This window comes from Eublepharis macularius, chromosome 1 (genome assembly GCF_028583425.1).
Source record: "Eublepharis macularius isolate TG4126 chromosome 1, MPM_Emac_v1.0, whole genome shotgun sequence".
In the NCBI taxonomy this organism is placed as follows: domain Eukaryota; kingdom Metazoa; phylum Chordata; class Lepidosauria; order Squamata; family Eublepharidae; genus Eublepharis; species Eublepharis macularius.
The window spans coordinates 120,142,314-120,156,687 of NC_072790.1; the positions used below are offsets into that span (position 1 = coordinate 120,142,314).

The 14,374-nt window shown below is 38.9% G+C and overlaps 1 protein-coding gene across 2 annotated transcripts in view; it reads left to right on the top strand.

Moving 5' to 3' along the window:
- Nucleotides 1-14,374, top strand: part of ECT2L (epithelial cell transforming 2 like) — a 67,923-nt gene that overhangs the window by 43,809 nt on the left and 9,740 nt on the right. For both annotated transcript variants that reach the window (XR_008597962.1, XM_054992985.1), the window contains exons 10-19: nt 1,528-1,656; nt 3,365-3,457; nt 4,442-4,624; nt 5,771-5,874; nt 6,962-7,084; nt 8,594-8,808; nt 9,815-9,962; nt 10,797-10,870; nt 12,639-12,795; nt 14,124-14,189. Coding sequence is in view for 1 of the 2 variants with exons in the window: in XM_054992985.1 (XP_054848960.1) it covers nt 1,528-1,656; nt 3,365-3,457; nt 4,442-4,624; nt 5,771-5,874; nt 6,962-7,084; nt 8,594-8,808; nt 9,815-9,962; nt 10,797-10,870; nt 12,639-12,795; nt 14,124-14,189 (1,292 nt within the window). In the remaining variant the exon portion in view is untranslated. The remainder of the gene's footprint in view (nt 1-1,527; nt 1,657-3,364; nt 3,458-4,441; nt 4,625-5,770; nt 5,875-6,961; nt 7,085-8,593; nt 8,809-9,814; nt 9,963-10,796; nt 10,871-12,638; nt 12,796-14,123; nt 14,190-14,374) is intronic.

Genomic DNA, 14,374 nt, shown 5'->3' on the forward strand with positions numbered 1-14,374 from the left:
GCCAAGAGAGCTGTGACTGACCCAAGGTCACCCAGCTGGCTTCAAGCGGAGGAGTGGGGAATCAAACCCAGTTCTCCAGATTAGAGTCCTGCTGCTCTTAACCACTACACCAAACTGGCTCTCTATGTACTGTGCAATGTTGTTGTAAAGGTAAAATAAAAGCGTAGCAGGGAGACCGTGTACATTCCTGGGAGAAATGATGGGATAAAAATATACTAGAAGAGAGAACTGCATGTTTTTCTAGTTCACATCTTTTCAAGTTAAATGAGCAGGGCAACATTAACAGCATCAATTTTCTTTAGAGGAATATCAGCTGACTGTTGAAAGAAATCAGCACAGTTGACATTATGGCTTGAGTCTTGTAGAACATTTCTGTGGGCCAGAGTCTTTCCTCCTGTAAAGCACAATTTCCTCTCCCACTACAGGGAACACCCAGGAACAGCAGAAGAGGAAAGGTGAAAAAGTTGCACTCCACAGCTGAAAATCCTTCTAGCCACTGAAAGATTTGGTTGGCTCTAAGCCTATTGTTGCTAGAGCTAAATCCCTGCACTTCTCAAGATCTAAGAAGTTTAGAGCACTTTGGAATGCTTTTGTTAAATCTCAGCTTCCATAGCTAGATAAAACCCAGCAATCCCTCCATTTTATTCTCCTGGAATACTTTTTCATCTCTACAAAACTTGAATTGCTCTCATTGTTCATTGTCAGGTGGGGCTCCATCTGAATACCTTGAGGGCTAAATTAGACAGTACACAGGAGATAGATGCATAACTATTTTTATGAAAAATGAAACGCTATGAAGGGTACGAAGCTAAGTGGAGGTGGGAAAGAAGAAGAAGATAACCTTGTTTAACTCTTTCCCCTTCGACACACTTTTTTTTTTCTGCTGTCACCCCTCCAACTAACTGCCTTTTCACCAGCAGCAGAAAAGATGCCTCTTCCTCCACCTGTGGCAAAGGAGCTCGAGTGGACAGAGAGCTTCCCTTGCTGTTCCTCCTCATAAGCTCAAGCCTCTTGTGGCTTCTTTTTATTGAAAAAAAGAAACATTGGGATACTCTTACATGCATTTGTTTTAGAGCCAGTTTGGTGTAGTGGTTAAGAGCATGGGACTCTAATCTGGAGAGCCAGGTTTGATTCCCCACTCCTCCACGAAGCCAGCTGGGTGACCTTGGGCGAGTCACAGTTCTCTGGAGCTCTCTCAGCCCCACCCCCCTTACAGGGTGATTGTTGTGGGGTAATAATAACACTTTGTAAACCACTCTGAGTGGGCATTAAGTTGTCCTGAAGGGCGGTATATAAATCAAATGTTGTTGTTGTTGCTGCTGCTGTTGTTGTTGTTGTTATTATTATTATTATTATTATTATTAATTTGTCCATAAGGCTTCTTGCCTGGGCATCATTGACCCTTACTTCTCCTCAGAGCATCTTCCAGTCAGAGGAAGGCATGTTCCAATTGTGGATCTACTAGAGTGAATAAAACCCAACCTTAAAATGTTGGGTCTCCTTGCTAACATGTTTAATTTTATTTAGGGTATAGAATCAGCACCAAGAACCTTCTTCATCCTGAGGTGAGAGAGTTCTGGAAGAAGTTAGGAAGCTGTGTCACCTCGCAACAAGAAGGTGGCTATGTAGACATTTTTCTTCCTCTGGCAGCATCAGGTCAGTTCTCTTTCAACGTTTGCTACAATGGCTAGTAATGTTTGCCTATTTATTTTATTTATTTAACTTAAATACCACTTCTCCACCATATTTAGTGCTTCAGGCAGTTTGCAACATACATATAAAATACACTATTAAAATAATATAAATACAAACTTTAAAATCCAGTAACGCAGCAGAATACAAACATTAAAACCCTACAATTGGTCCAGTCACTGAACTGACTGGGCCTTGAAACAAGTTTATTGTGAAGATTTCTGCTTTACTAAAAGAGGTTGACACACACTGACACACACACACACACTGTACATACTATTATCACTTTCTGAGATACAAGATACAAGTATCTTATCCAGCAAAGCCAATGTCAACCTAGAAGTATTTGAGTCTCTATTTGCCCAGGGCCTTTGGAGATGAGATCATCAGCTGCCAATGAAAAACAAAATCTCCTGCTTCGAATTATTTCTGCCGTTAACTTTTCGAGTCAAAAGACAGGTATCTTGCTAACACATGATGTTCCTACAGTACATGATTTTAGAATTCCAAGGTTATTGCCAGGATGATGAGAACTTCTTGCTCCTTTCTTCCACCCTTTTTGTCCAGAGAATGGGGGTTAAAGGTAACTTGAGTTACCACCAACATACAAATGCAGGCACATAGCCTAATTTAACCTTGCTTAGCGGGGGAGAAAACTAATTCTGGTTAACCTGTTTGTACATTCTTATATCACAAGTAAGCAAGTTACTTTTTAACCAGAATTCTTTACATGTAAAGGGAAGAGTGAGTTATTAGCAGAGTAGCATCGTTTGCAGGGGGAAAACTTGGGGGTGCAGTTTTCCATGGCTGGTATATGTGCGTGAGAGAGTAAACAACAAACTTACACTCAGAGCCTTGATTAAGGCTTAGAAAAGAAAAGAGAGTTTTTTATTGTATGAACTCCATACGTGATATAAGGATAGATCCCTATCTTTCTAGTCTAAGGATGGCACTGGATGATAGTATAAGTCCTGAATCCTTCATGCAAGATGATGAGGAGAGAGGGAGATTGTGACAAAGAGAGGAAGATGAGGTGTCATGAGGAAGAAGTCTGGAGAATAGCAATCTACACATCAAAGGATAGTGCCAGAGCAGGAGTAAACAGATCCCTCACCTCTTTCTAACTTTCTGGTTTGTCCCACCTCTGAGACCTGAGGGGACAGGACAACAGTCTTCCTCTTCCAACACTGGTCAGGCAACAAGGCTGGGTTGCTCCATTTTTACTTTATCATAGTTAAATAAATGTGATGTCTGAATGCAGTTCTAGGGTAAGAACTGGCTCTGGAGCACCGTTGATATATTTTCTTTTTTTTTTTTAATTCCTCACTGGCATAGAAATTCTCAAATCAGCTTCCTTGTTTCTCCCTTTCCCCACTTCATCATCAGATGTCCTCACAAAGAGCTTTTATTGTTCTATGACTTTATTCTTTATCCAGCAATGGACTTGTGAATGATAGCAAATCATACCTTTGGGCCTTCTTTCTAAAAAGATGCAGTGTAAGAACAAATTTCCTAGGGATTACTGATCCAGAAATATGCAAAGACATTCTCCATATTTTTAACAAAATGTAGGTTAATGTGGCCACTGTTAATAAAAAAAAATCCTTATTGCTTTCTGTTTTTAGTAATGTCTAATTATTACAACATAAAGAACATTCTTTACTTTGTCCAGAAGCAGGAATTGAGCTCCTTTCCCAGCTGTCTCGTCTAACTGGAGTATTCTTCAGAACTCCCACAGGGATAGTAACTGGATCATATCAGCACAGTAAGTGAAAAATACTATATGGGTTTGCCAAAGGCAGTTTAAAATTGTTGTGATAAAATCTATTCAGAGAGTTCATGTAAAATATCTAATTTCAAGCCATATTAAAAATCAGCTACATTTGGATCCTCTTCCTTACTGTAACTGCTGCAGCAGTTTGTAAGTGCCCTTACTATATATTTTTTCCCTCCAGCATGATGTTGGCCTTTGGAAACAGGGGCCACTCTGATAGTTGCAAGACCAGGAAACTCCTCTGTTTAAAACTATGGTGGGCTGCTTCCTATCAAAATGGGAAATACTGAGCTAAATGGATGAGTGATGTAAGATGTCCCATTCATTCTTAGGATATTGTTGCAATCACTTTTCTAGTGGGATTCCTCTCACATGATCAGGAGGGTGGAGCAGACAGATTTCTAAAAAAAAAAGGGGGGGGATTTCCAGTCCTCTTCTTACCATTCTTTGTTGATGAGGGGGGGAGCAGCAGGTGTGTATACCCATCCCATAATCTAAAGCAGCCCCATTGTATCATCTTGTGGCTTGTAGCTCAAATAACAACATTGCTATATATGTATGAATTGCCCTTTTCAAAGACAGCCAAGAACATTTTTATGCACTTCTCCTCCCTATTGTTTCATATGTGTAGAAGAAAGGCTAGAGGTCCAAATAAATATTTTAGACAAAAAAGGCAAAAGCAAATACTCTGCTACCATTTTTCTATATAGATGTTCTAGTGTTGCTTTGATTCACACAATGACACAGCTAGCTGTTATTTAAACAGTCTGATAAATTTATAATGCATTTATTATGCTTTATACATATAATTTTTGACTAAGTTTCCAATTTAGGATACTGGACACAACTGTTCACCTTTTATGATATTATTGGTAATTTAGTTGCCCTTATACATACATACTAGTAACAAGAAGTATCTGAGATTGATTGGTAGAGTAATTCAAGAAAAACATTCACTTGCTATGTCATTTAAAGTCCTCAGTGAATGGTTGGGAAATGAGAAAGACAACCTTCCACCTTTCCTGTACTTCACTGAAGAAAAACTGCAGATATGGCTGAGATTAACAGAACTCTTAGAAGATACACTGAAGACTGTCAGGAAACATGTGAGACCAAGCTTGTATGATTTACAGATGAAAATGACTGACAGGATTATTGGTAACTTCTCACTTTTTACTGCCAAAATAATTTTGAACACATAACACTGAGTAAAAAGATTACGTGATATTTTTGAAATGTAGATTTTCATGAGGTAGTTGAAAGTTATTTCCAGTTCCTCTGTCTATCTAGTGCATTTTGTCACTCTTCTTCTTCAAGAAGATTAAAGTGATGTACCTGGGTTTTCCGTTCCCAATTTCCCCCTCACAACAGCCCTGTAAAATAGGTTAGTGAGACTGACTGGCCCAAGGTCAGTGCTTCATGGCTGGATGGAAATTTAAACCCTTGTCTGCTAGATCCTAATCCAGCACTCTAAATATTACGCTACACTGGCTCCATAAAATTATAATGTTCCTGTTCTTACTTTATTTTTTATTTTCAAGTATGCATACTGAATATATATGCCTGCTCTGCAAATATAAAGATTACATACTTAGATTACAAAAGGCATGAGTGATGTCTGAAGTTTCTCATCGCATATGTGGAGTACTTGGATTGCTATTATATTTTTCACATGAATGTGCTTCCCATGGGATGCATTCTATGGAAAAGGATTTGGGGATTGAGTGAACCAGCCCTCGACAAGCTGTATACATTTTAAAATCTTTTTGTACCATTTGGCTGTAATAATGTCCAATTCCAAGTCACCAAGATTCTAGTCTGCGTTCCCTTCCTGTTGTCTTTTTTCTCCACTGAGATGCAATATAATGCAACAATTATTGATGTATGGTCAAATCCTTAGGCCACTTGTTGTGTGACTGTATTCCTCAAAGTACTTGGACCCATTCATGGATCCCTTAGAAGTAATGAGATGAGACTCCCAATAGCTGTTCTTCGCCAGTGAATTAGGCCTAATTAAACAGCCTTATAAAAAGAGTTAATCAATTTTGCCCTCATTCAGTTATATTTTACTAGTGAGATCCAATGGTCAGGTGCAGGCCCCTTATCAAAATGCTTTTGAGGAGATAGCTAATAGCTTTGGAGCAAGGGTGGGTGGGGAAGGCGAGCTTTACAGTCATTTGCACATTGAATCCTACAGTCCAGTTTGTTGTAGATTACATTTTGAAGTAGAAGTGCTGATCATCCATCCAATGCCTCCTCTGTTATATTTTAAAGTGACTAACATAATATTCACCATACGTGCAGGTCAGATTGTATTTGATGCCATGAACTGGTCTGAAGTTCAAGACAACCAAGAAATAGTTAAGGCTTTGAGCGATGGATTAATTGAACTCTCAAGAGGACACTACGTAAGCTACAATTGTTGTATTTTTAAAATGGAATTGCTACCCTCCCTGACTCATAATGGGGCTATTTTTAAAAAATCAGTTTCCTTTCTACTGGGGATTGTTGCACAGTGTTCGTTTTGTTTGATGCATGTATATGTTTTTCATACCAATATTCAAAGCAACTAGAAAATAAAAAATATGAAAAAAACATGAATAAACCAAACAGAGCCAATTTAAAGGATCTGAAGATGAGTTGGAAGGGTGAATTTTGTCATTGAAACATCTCTGACCCAACTCATGAAGGTCTGATGCCCGAGTCCCTGAGAGGTTGATCAGCTAGCATACCCACACTTTTCAGAAGGTATTAGATGTGGCAAGTGGAAGGTGTCCTTAAGTATAACTGGACATTTTGGAAGCAAATAAGTGTGATATTTTGTAATGTCAGTATTTGTTGCTTAGAAACAGAATGTGTAATATTGCAAAAATATCAGTAATAAGAGTTTTTCGATACAAAAATAATGGGTACCAGCAAGCCCCATGAAGCATGGGTATCCCTCTTGTGGAACAGCCACCAAAAATATTCTCTTCTACAAACTTCTTCATTTGAAGCTTGAAAGGGTGTTCTTATTGCTGTTAGAGAATAGGGAGGCCAGTCTAAACATGTCAGGTTGGTTGTGTCTTCTTTAAGGGACATACCATTCAAAAGCCCTCCCAACATGGATTTCCCTGAACTGTTCCATAATAATGCTCCTTGGTTCTGCAGCCACTAGCTCAAGCATCTGAGTTTATATGAGGAAGCAATCCACATGAGTACTTAGTTTTAAACTTTGATCCCAACATGAATATATTCATACAAAATAATCCTTTATGCAGAATAAGTTCTAGCAGCCTCCCATGTATACATCATTCCAGCCTTTATATGCTATAAACTAAACCATCAAATACTGTTCTCGTGCAGTCTCTATTCCTATCGGACTGGGTCCTATGAAGCTCTGATTGGAATTAGTCTGATTATAGTCCACTGTAAATCTGTTTACTATAATTGTCTGTGCTTGGGAAAGTAGTTATACATGTTTTATTTTGAATAATTATCTTTATGATTTCTTAGGACAATCCTTTGGAATTTTTATCATGTTTCCTGTTCAAGAAAAATAATAAAAACAAGGAGCTCACAAGACAGGTTTTTTTGACTGAATGCAATCCAGAAGCAAGTGTTGGAGCATCAATTAAGGTACCCTAAGCAATTTGCTAGCTGAAGCAACTGCTGTAGTTATTTAATGTCTCTTTATTTTGTTATGTCACATCATTCTCAGACAGGGTTTGAGCAGTTTAATCAGAGCAGAGAGACATAATAGTACTTCAGTGGTCCAGATTTATGTTTCAGTCTACTGCTCTGCTGAGTGGAGAAGGGCTATGGTGTAGTGGTGGAGCATCTGCTTTGCACGCATACAGTTTCAGGGTCAACTCCCAGCATCTCCAGTTAAAAGAATCAGATAATAGTTGATGTCAAAGACCTCTTCCTGAGAGCCTGGGCAGTAGACAATACTGACCTTGATAGACCAATGGTCTGACTCTGTGTAAGGTGGCTCCATAGGCATGTTCGGATTCTAAATTTAATGAGAAGTGTAATGTATACATTGCCAGTATGGAAACTAACAGCCAGAGTTTCTGTATCTCCATAATAAAATTGTTTCCCAAATCAGCTTCAGATTAAATATTTTGTCAGATTAACTATGTAACAGTGCAAGTGGAACTATATTATGTATCTATAATTGGAACTAAAGGTGGGCATGGACTGGAAAATGGACCAAAATTTCACAGGGACTGGGCCGGTTCGGCGTTCGCGAACTAGCAGGTCGTGGGATGCCCGTTTTCCATGACTTTTCAGCTGGTCCGTTGATCCATTGCCTGGAAATCCAGACATGGGTTAAAGCACTCCCGGTGTCACTTGCTCTAGCTGACTGGCGGGCATGGACCCACAAACTGGCCCGTAAACTGGCACGGGTCTGTGAAATGCAACAGACCATGGCCCAATGGCCCATGGGTTTTTCCTGGTCCGTGCCTACCTCTACTTGGAACCTATGACTCAGTTTCACTAACAGCAACAGCAACAGTTTGCTGCAGTGCAATGTGTCTTCTACAGATGCAGAATTTCTTGCATTAGCAGAAGGCTCCTTATGCAAGAGTAAGAGCTGCTAATAATGGAGTCATAGAATCACAGTTTATGACCCAGTAAGAGGCAACCCACTGAGTGGAAACTAAAAGTAATAACAACAACATTTAATTTGTATACCACCCTTCAGAACAACGCCCACTCAGAGTGGTTTACAAAGTATATTATCATCCTCATGACAATCACTCTGTGAGGTGAGTGGAGCTGAGAGAGCTCCAAGAAGCTGTGACTAACCCAAGGTTATCCAGCTGGCTTCAAGCGGAGGAGTGGAAAATCAAACCCGCTTTTCCAGATTAGAGTCCTGTCGCTCTTAACCACTACAGCAAACTGGAGGGGAAAAGTGGCTCCCCCCCTATTTTGAATCAATATCTAAACTATGGTTATCCCAGTGCTTATTCAGATGATAAATCTGGCATAATTATGAAGGTTCAGAACAGTGAGAAATAAATAATGAAGATATTTTAATATCTTTTTCAAATAACCCAAGCCATCACTGTTCCAGGCAGTTGACACAAAAACATTCAAACTGCAATGTTGATTCATTTTTTCAAATGGCTTGACTTTCAGAGTGGGAAACTTCAGGAGAACACACCAGAGAAACGAGAAAGATTTGCCAGGGAACTCTTGATCAGTGAGAAGAATTATGTCCACGTGCTGGAAACTATAAGAGATGTTTACACTAAGCCTCTGAAAGCAGCTTTAGCATCAAATCGACCCATCCTAAGCTATGCCAACGTTCAGATAATCTTCTCTGATATTTTGGACATCTTACAGCTCAATAGGTACCTTCTAGAGATGGTTCTGAAGCATATTAAGATAAAAATTTACTAATGCATTTTGTTGGGTTCAGTGAAACTTCCAGCTAAATGTTTCTGGTAATTAGGGGAGGGAGCAGTTTGTGTATCTGTGAGACAAGAAATTTCTTGCTAAGCTGGATATTGAGAATCAAACAGAATATTACACACTGAAACTTAATACTCTCACAACACTTTTTCAAACAAAAAGTTGTCTTTGTCAGTGGGGTGGTGGAAATAGGGTTTCTTAACCTGTAATCTACCTGTTTTTTCTTCTTAAAATTGTGTCTTGTTTTTCACCTGTGGAAGCCTAATGCAGGGGTTCCCAATCTTGTTGTTTTGAAAAAGGATAGTGTGCAACTTTGGAAGAGGAACATTTGGAACATTTAAGTATTTATATCTTGCTTTTTTCCCTAAAGCGACCCAAAGCTGCTTACAGCAACAACATGACTTGATTGTGCAAGAAATAAATTGTAAAGTTCATCCGCAAGTACTATCTGCCAGCTATAGGCTAAGAGGTGAAGGGCCAAGAACCCTTTAGTTCACACCTCAGCTTTGCAGTGAATGCAATAAGAGGAAGGCAAACTTAGACCAGATGGAATTTGGCTGTTGCTGATTTGTTGGCTGATTGTCTTTCACGGGGAGAAAACACAAAAGACTGCATGTCTCACCCTGTAATTGGGCAGCTATTTCCGAATGGATACTGTGTTGTCTGAAAGACGATGTTTCCTGGGCTCTTCTGCAGCATATCCTGCTCCAATGCTGTGGAGAAAAAGCAGTGCGAGTCCTTTGCTTTGGATAAGCAACAAGTGGAGGTTAGGAGGCAGACAGCATGGCCTCCATAGGGACCATGTTCAGGTACTGCCTTAATGCATGTCTCTCTCAAATGGGAAGACAGTGTTCTTAAATATTTGAGCTTGTTATCATCATCTGTTGAAACTTGCCTAGAGCCAGATACTAAGAGAAAAACACTCTTGTCTCTTTTCAAATGCAGGTGGTTTTTGGCACAATTAACACAAAGACTTAAGGAATGGAGCCCAGCCTCAAACTTAGGAGACATATTCATTAAATTTGGCCAGCAGTTGCAACCATACACAAACTTCTTCAACAATTATGCAGTAATTCTGAAAACAATTGACCAGGTATGTTTACTATGAGACTGGCTGAAAGCCCTACCCTCACAGGACCCAAGAGTTAGGGACTTTTTCTTTATTTCTGCAAGTCCTATAAAACAACCCTCTCCAAATGAATGTGGTATATATTCCTACTTAACCAAAATGGTTTATAATATGAATGGTCAATGGCACAAGATTTTTATTTGTTGGCATACACACTTTTGAGTTTGCTAGCTTCCCCTTACAGAGTACTTCTGAAAGTCTACTGCTCTGGTTTAGCAGTTCATGGGAATAGAGAGTCTGTGTGGATTGCAAAATTGGCTTGTTTTAATTCCCTTTCCTACAACTACTTTTGTTGTAGTTATAGGAAAGAAATTTGAAGAATGTTCTCATAACTGCTCACTATGTCATTTGAAGACCACTATGCTAAAAATCTTAAGGCCTATTCCTGGTTCTGTTTCCTTTTGTAGAAATATGCTCGCTTGTCATTTTTCTTTTCTAAGAAAACATTCCAGTATTCCTATTCTGGAAACCTATTACAGATACAGACTGAGAACATGATCCTGGTGGTAGAATATGTGTATCAACATACCTTTAATACAGAAAGCATTTTAAATGTATCACCTGTGTTCTAGCATTTGTAAATTGTCCTGAACAGGCCATTTATGCTAAGGGGGAGAGGTGACAATAAATGGAGCAAGATTTAGAGGCTGAGACAGTCTCCTGTATTAGAGAAACTGGAATGTGCCAAGCCAACATCTTGCTTCCGTAGGAGAAAAACAGCTTAAATTGATGAAAAGACTAACACCTCCAACAAGGACAATGGTGCAACGCTGACTGCCAAATGTCTTCCTTTTACAGTGCAGGGAGACAATTCCACTATTCCGCGCTTTCTTGAAGAGGCACGATAAGACTGTCATTACCGGCATGAGGAGGTAGCATAAAAAGTGAAAAAGATACTAACAAAACAAAATCCAGGCAATCTGACTAGGCTTGCCTATAAAACTACCTAATATATATGCTAGGTTAGCTTCCGTGAGAATTACAGCTTAAGGCTTGAAATGAATGCTATGTAAAGGATAGCTGGGGAGAGAAATTGAACCCTCTTTTATTCCAGAGACCTTAGTCTACTTGCTCACTAATTGTTATTTATATAACATGGCTTAGATCATAAGGGTAAACAAATAAAAATACATTTGTAGAATTTTTTCTAGTAACCCAGGAATTGTAGCACTTTATCCAGAATTGCACGTATGCCTGTTTTGAAGGCATGCAGTGGCATTGGAACACAACTGTGGCTTACTTTTGCAGCAATGTCAAGCCTTGGAATTCATGGAGGAAGCCCTGCACAAAGTTCTATCCTCTTGTGTCTTTCATTTATTTAAAGCATTTGTATGCCACTTCTCCAGGAACTTACCGAAGGTGGCTTACAACATAAAAATAATAAAATCAAAATGTTAGAAGATATTGGTTAAAATCCAGCATTAAATAACGCCAAATTCAGCTTTAAAAAAAGACTTTCCAGTTTTAAAAAACCAGTCTGTCAATTAAAAGTCTGGGTGAACAGAAACCTTTTGGCCTGCTGTCTTAAAGGAAGCAAGGATGAAGTAAATTCCATAAGCAAAGTGCCACTATATGCACACTGATGTCAGTACTAAGAAATTATGCATTTGTAACATAACTGTAGTGCTGGCACCAGGACATGAGAAATCTTGTAACTAAATCCTTTTCAAAAGCTACATAAATATAGAAAAGTGGGAGTTTGCCAATTCCTGTGATAAGTAGTGTAGTGGAGCATAGAGGTTGAGGAAACATTGCTGCCCCCTCCCTCAGCAACCAGAGCCTATTCCAACTCCTGTAGTTTAGGCTTGGCTGCTCATAATTTTTATGTTATATAAGTCAAAACACATTTATTAGTTGGGTTCTTCTGTCCTCTGGTGTTTGGGGAGGGAAAACTTGCCTGCCCCACCTCACCATGCACCTTGTGACTGTACTCGCCCAAGCATTATCTGTGCTAAATAAACAGGCTCATAGCACATGAACTAACTGAATGATGCAGTGTTCGCTCAATGCTTACCTATGCAGCCATTAAGTTCCCCTTTAAAGTTGCCTATTGCTTAGAATATGGTGGTGGTTGATAGGAATGCTTCATTTTTCCCTTGTAAAGAAACTTCAAATAGTGAACCTGGTTTCAAGAACACAATTTCCTACATGTCAGCAGATTTCATGAGCTCCCTACTAGGCAAATGGCCCCAGGGTGGTGGTGGTATATTGATCATATATAAGTAGAGCATATTACTTGATCTGTCTTAAATCAATTGCACTGCTTTGCTGGTCAAAGTGCATTAAAACAGTGCACACCAGTCAGTCTAAACAAGGTCCCATCTGTCTATCTCACCCAAATGCTATAGACTTGGATCCTATACCATTCCTGCTTGTGTTCATCCTTTGCAGTGACAGCCTCCTGCTGTGGTGCACATTCCTCTGATATTAGGTACTGCAGCAAGCCCAAATGTTCTTCAAGGAGCCAAGAAGTATCTAACACCAAAAAATCTACTGCAGCAGAGAACCTTCTCCACACTAGACAAAAAGGAATACAAGTAGAATGTTCAGGTCTATTCCAAGAGAGAAATGCTAGAATGCAAAGAATATTAATCTGCCATTTTTGTACTTAAAGTGTGATTAATGTGTTGAGAGTTGTAGCCTACAGGAACTTCTGCTGTGCCTATCTAAGAGGTTTGAAGAGTATATTGTACTCCTTTATGCTTTGAGACTTCACACTCCAACAGAACACACTGACCGTGAAGATTTGACTTCTGCAATTAAGCAAATACATCAATACAAAGGTTACATAGATCAGGTCTGTGATATGTTCCTTTCAATATGATGATGCTAAGATCACTAAGATCCCCATATTGGAAACAGTGGAGTGGATCTTACGATTCCCTTCCTCTGACGCATCCTGAAAATGACCTTTTCTAATTAAGTCTTCCTTTGATAAGGAAAAGCCTTTGTTAAAGAAATGTTTTGTTTGAGGAAGACTTGGTAGAAGGGAGTCAAAAAGAAAATATCTTTAATTCCATATATTCTCTCTCCATGTTACAGAATATCAAAGCGTATATGTTACTAAGTTATGTGGATTTCAGTGTTGAAAGTTCATGGACAAACCTTTTGTCAACAGGTCATGATTTTCAAGAAAATATACATGTTCAGTTGCTAAGATAGTAGCTATGCAGTCCTAGCACCTCAATTTTCACATGGGAAGTCACTTATTGAAAGATGTTCGCAACATAAAACTCTTGCTCATTACCAAACCTTATCGCTACAGAGAGAAGCAGCTTTGTTTCTCATAGAATGCGTTTTAATATGGAGTCTGAATTTTATGTAGAAGTGCTTTCAAATAAAATGTGCAACTCTCCACATGAAGTCTGAGGAGATTGCATGAGAGACCTGTATCTTCTCAATCATCTTTGAGTTGGCCTTCCTTTTCCTGAATCAGGTCTTATCTGTGGAAGTAATTGATTTTGCCAGTGATCTAAGAAAATTAATTCTGGTTTCAGGGGAATGGTTTAGCTTGTTATAAGGGTGATTTGTTGTAAGACTTTTCTCCAGAAATCTTCAATGTACTTACATTTCTACCAACAATGTGCAAACTAACCTAACTTCTCCACAGTTTTTCCAGCTCAAAGATGTTTTGGTTGAGGGCATTCTGGCTAATTTTTGTGGTGTGAGGTACCATCAGTGTATTATTTTGTAAGTCTAGTTTTGATAACTGGAGCATTAAATAGCTTTGATGACCAGGTCTTTTCCCATTCTTCATTTTCCCTTTTCTAGAATTATATGTTTTTTCTGAGTCAGAAAGCAGAGCCCACACCTTCAAATTTAGTTCAAAGATGTATCAGTGACACAAATTATGTGAAAACCTTACAGATTACCTGCATTTCAATATAAACATGATCTCTTTTAAAAGTACATTCAAATGACATTCTTTAAAAATTGAGAAATTAAGAGAGCAGTCTTAGCATGTCTGCTCAGAATCCTGCACCAGTCTATGCATTAGGGATTACGCCCAAGAAAATGTTCCTTCTAGGATTTTACAGTTATTTACTCAAATCATCTGTGGATAAATATATGCTTTTCTCATCCTGGAAATCTTGCACTATTATGTTCACTGTTTTACATTCCTAGCTAAAGCAGAATGGGGGCAGAGATGATCAGATATTAACTACACAAAGACTCATCCAAGGATGTCCTGTAAGTACTAATTTTTTTGTAGATAAGAATGCACTGCACGCGAAATGCATGCATGTATACGAAGAAGGCAGAATAATATGGCACAAGGTGGTGTGTGTGTGTGCTCATTAATCAATCACCAGGACACAAACAAATGCATCTGTGTGTATGGCTGATTGTATATGACAAATGTACCATGGCAGCAG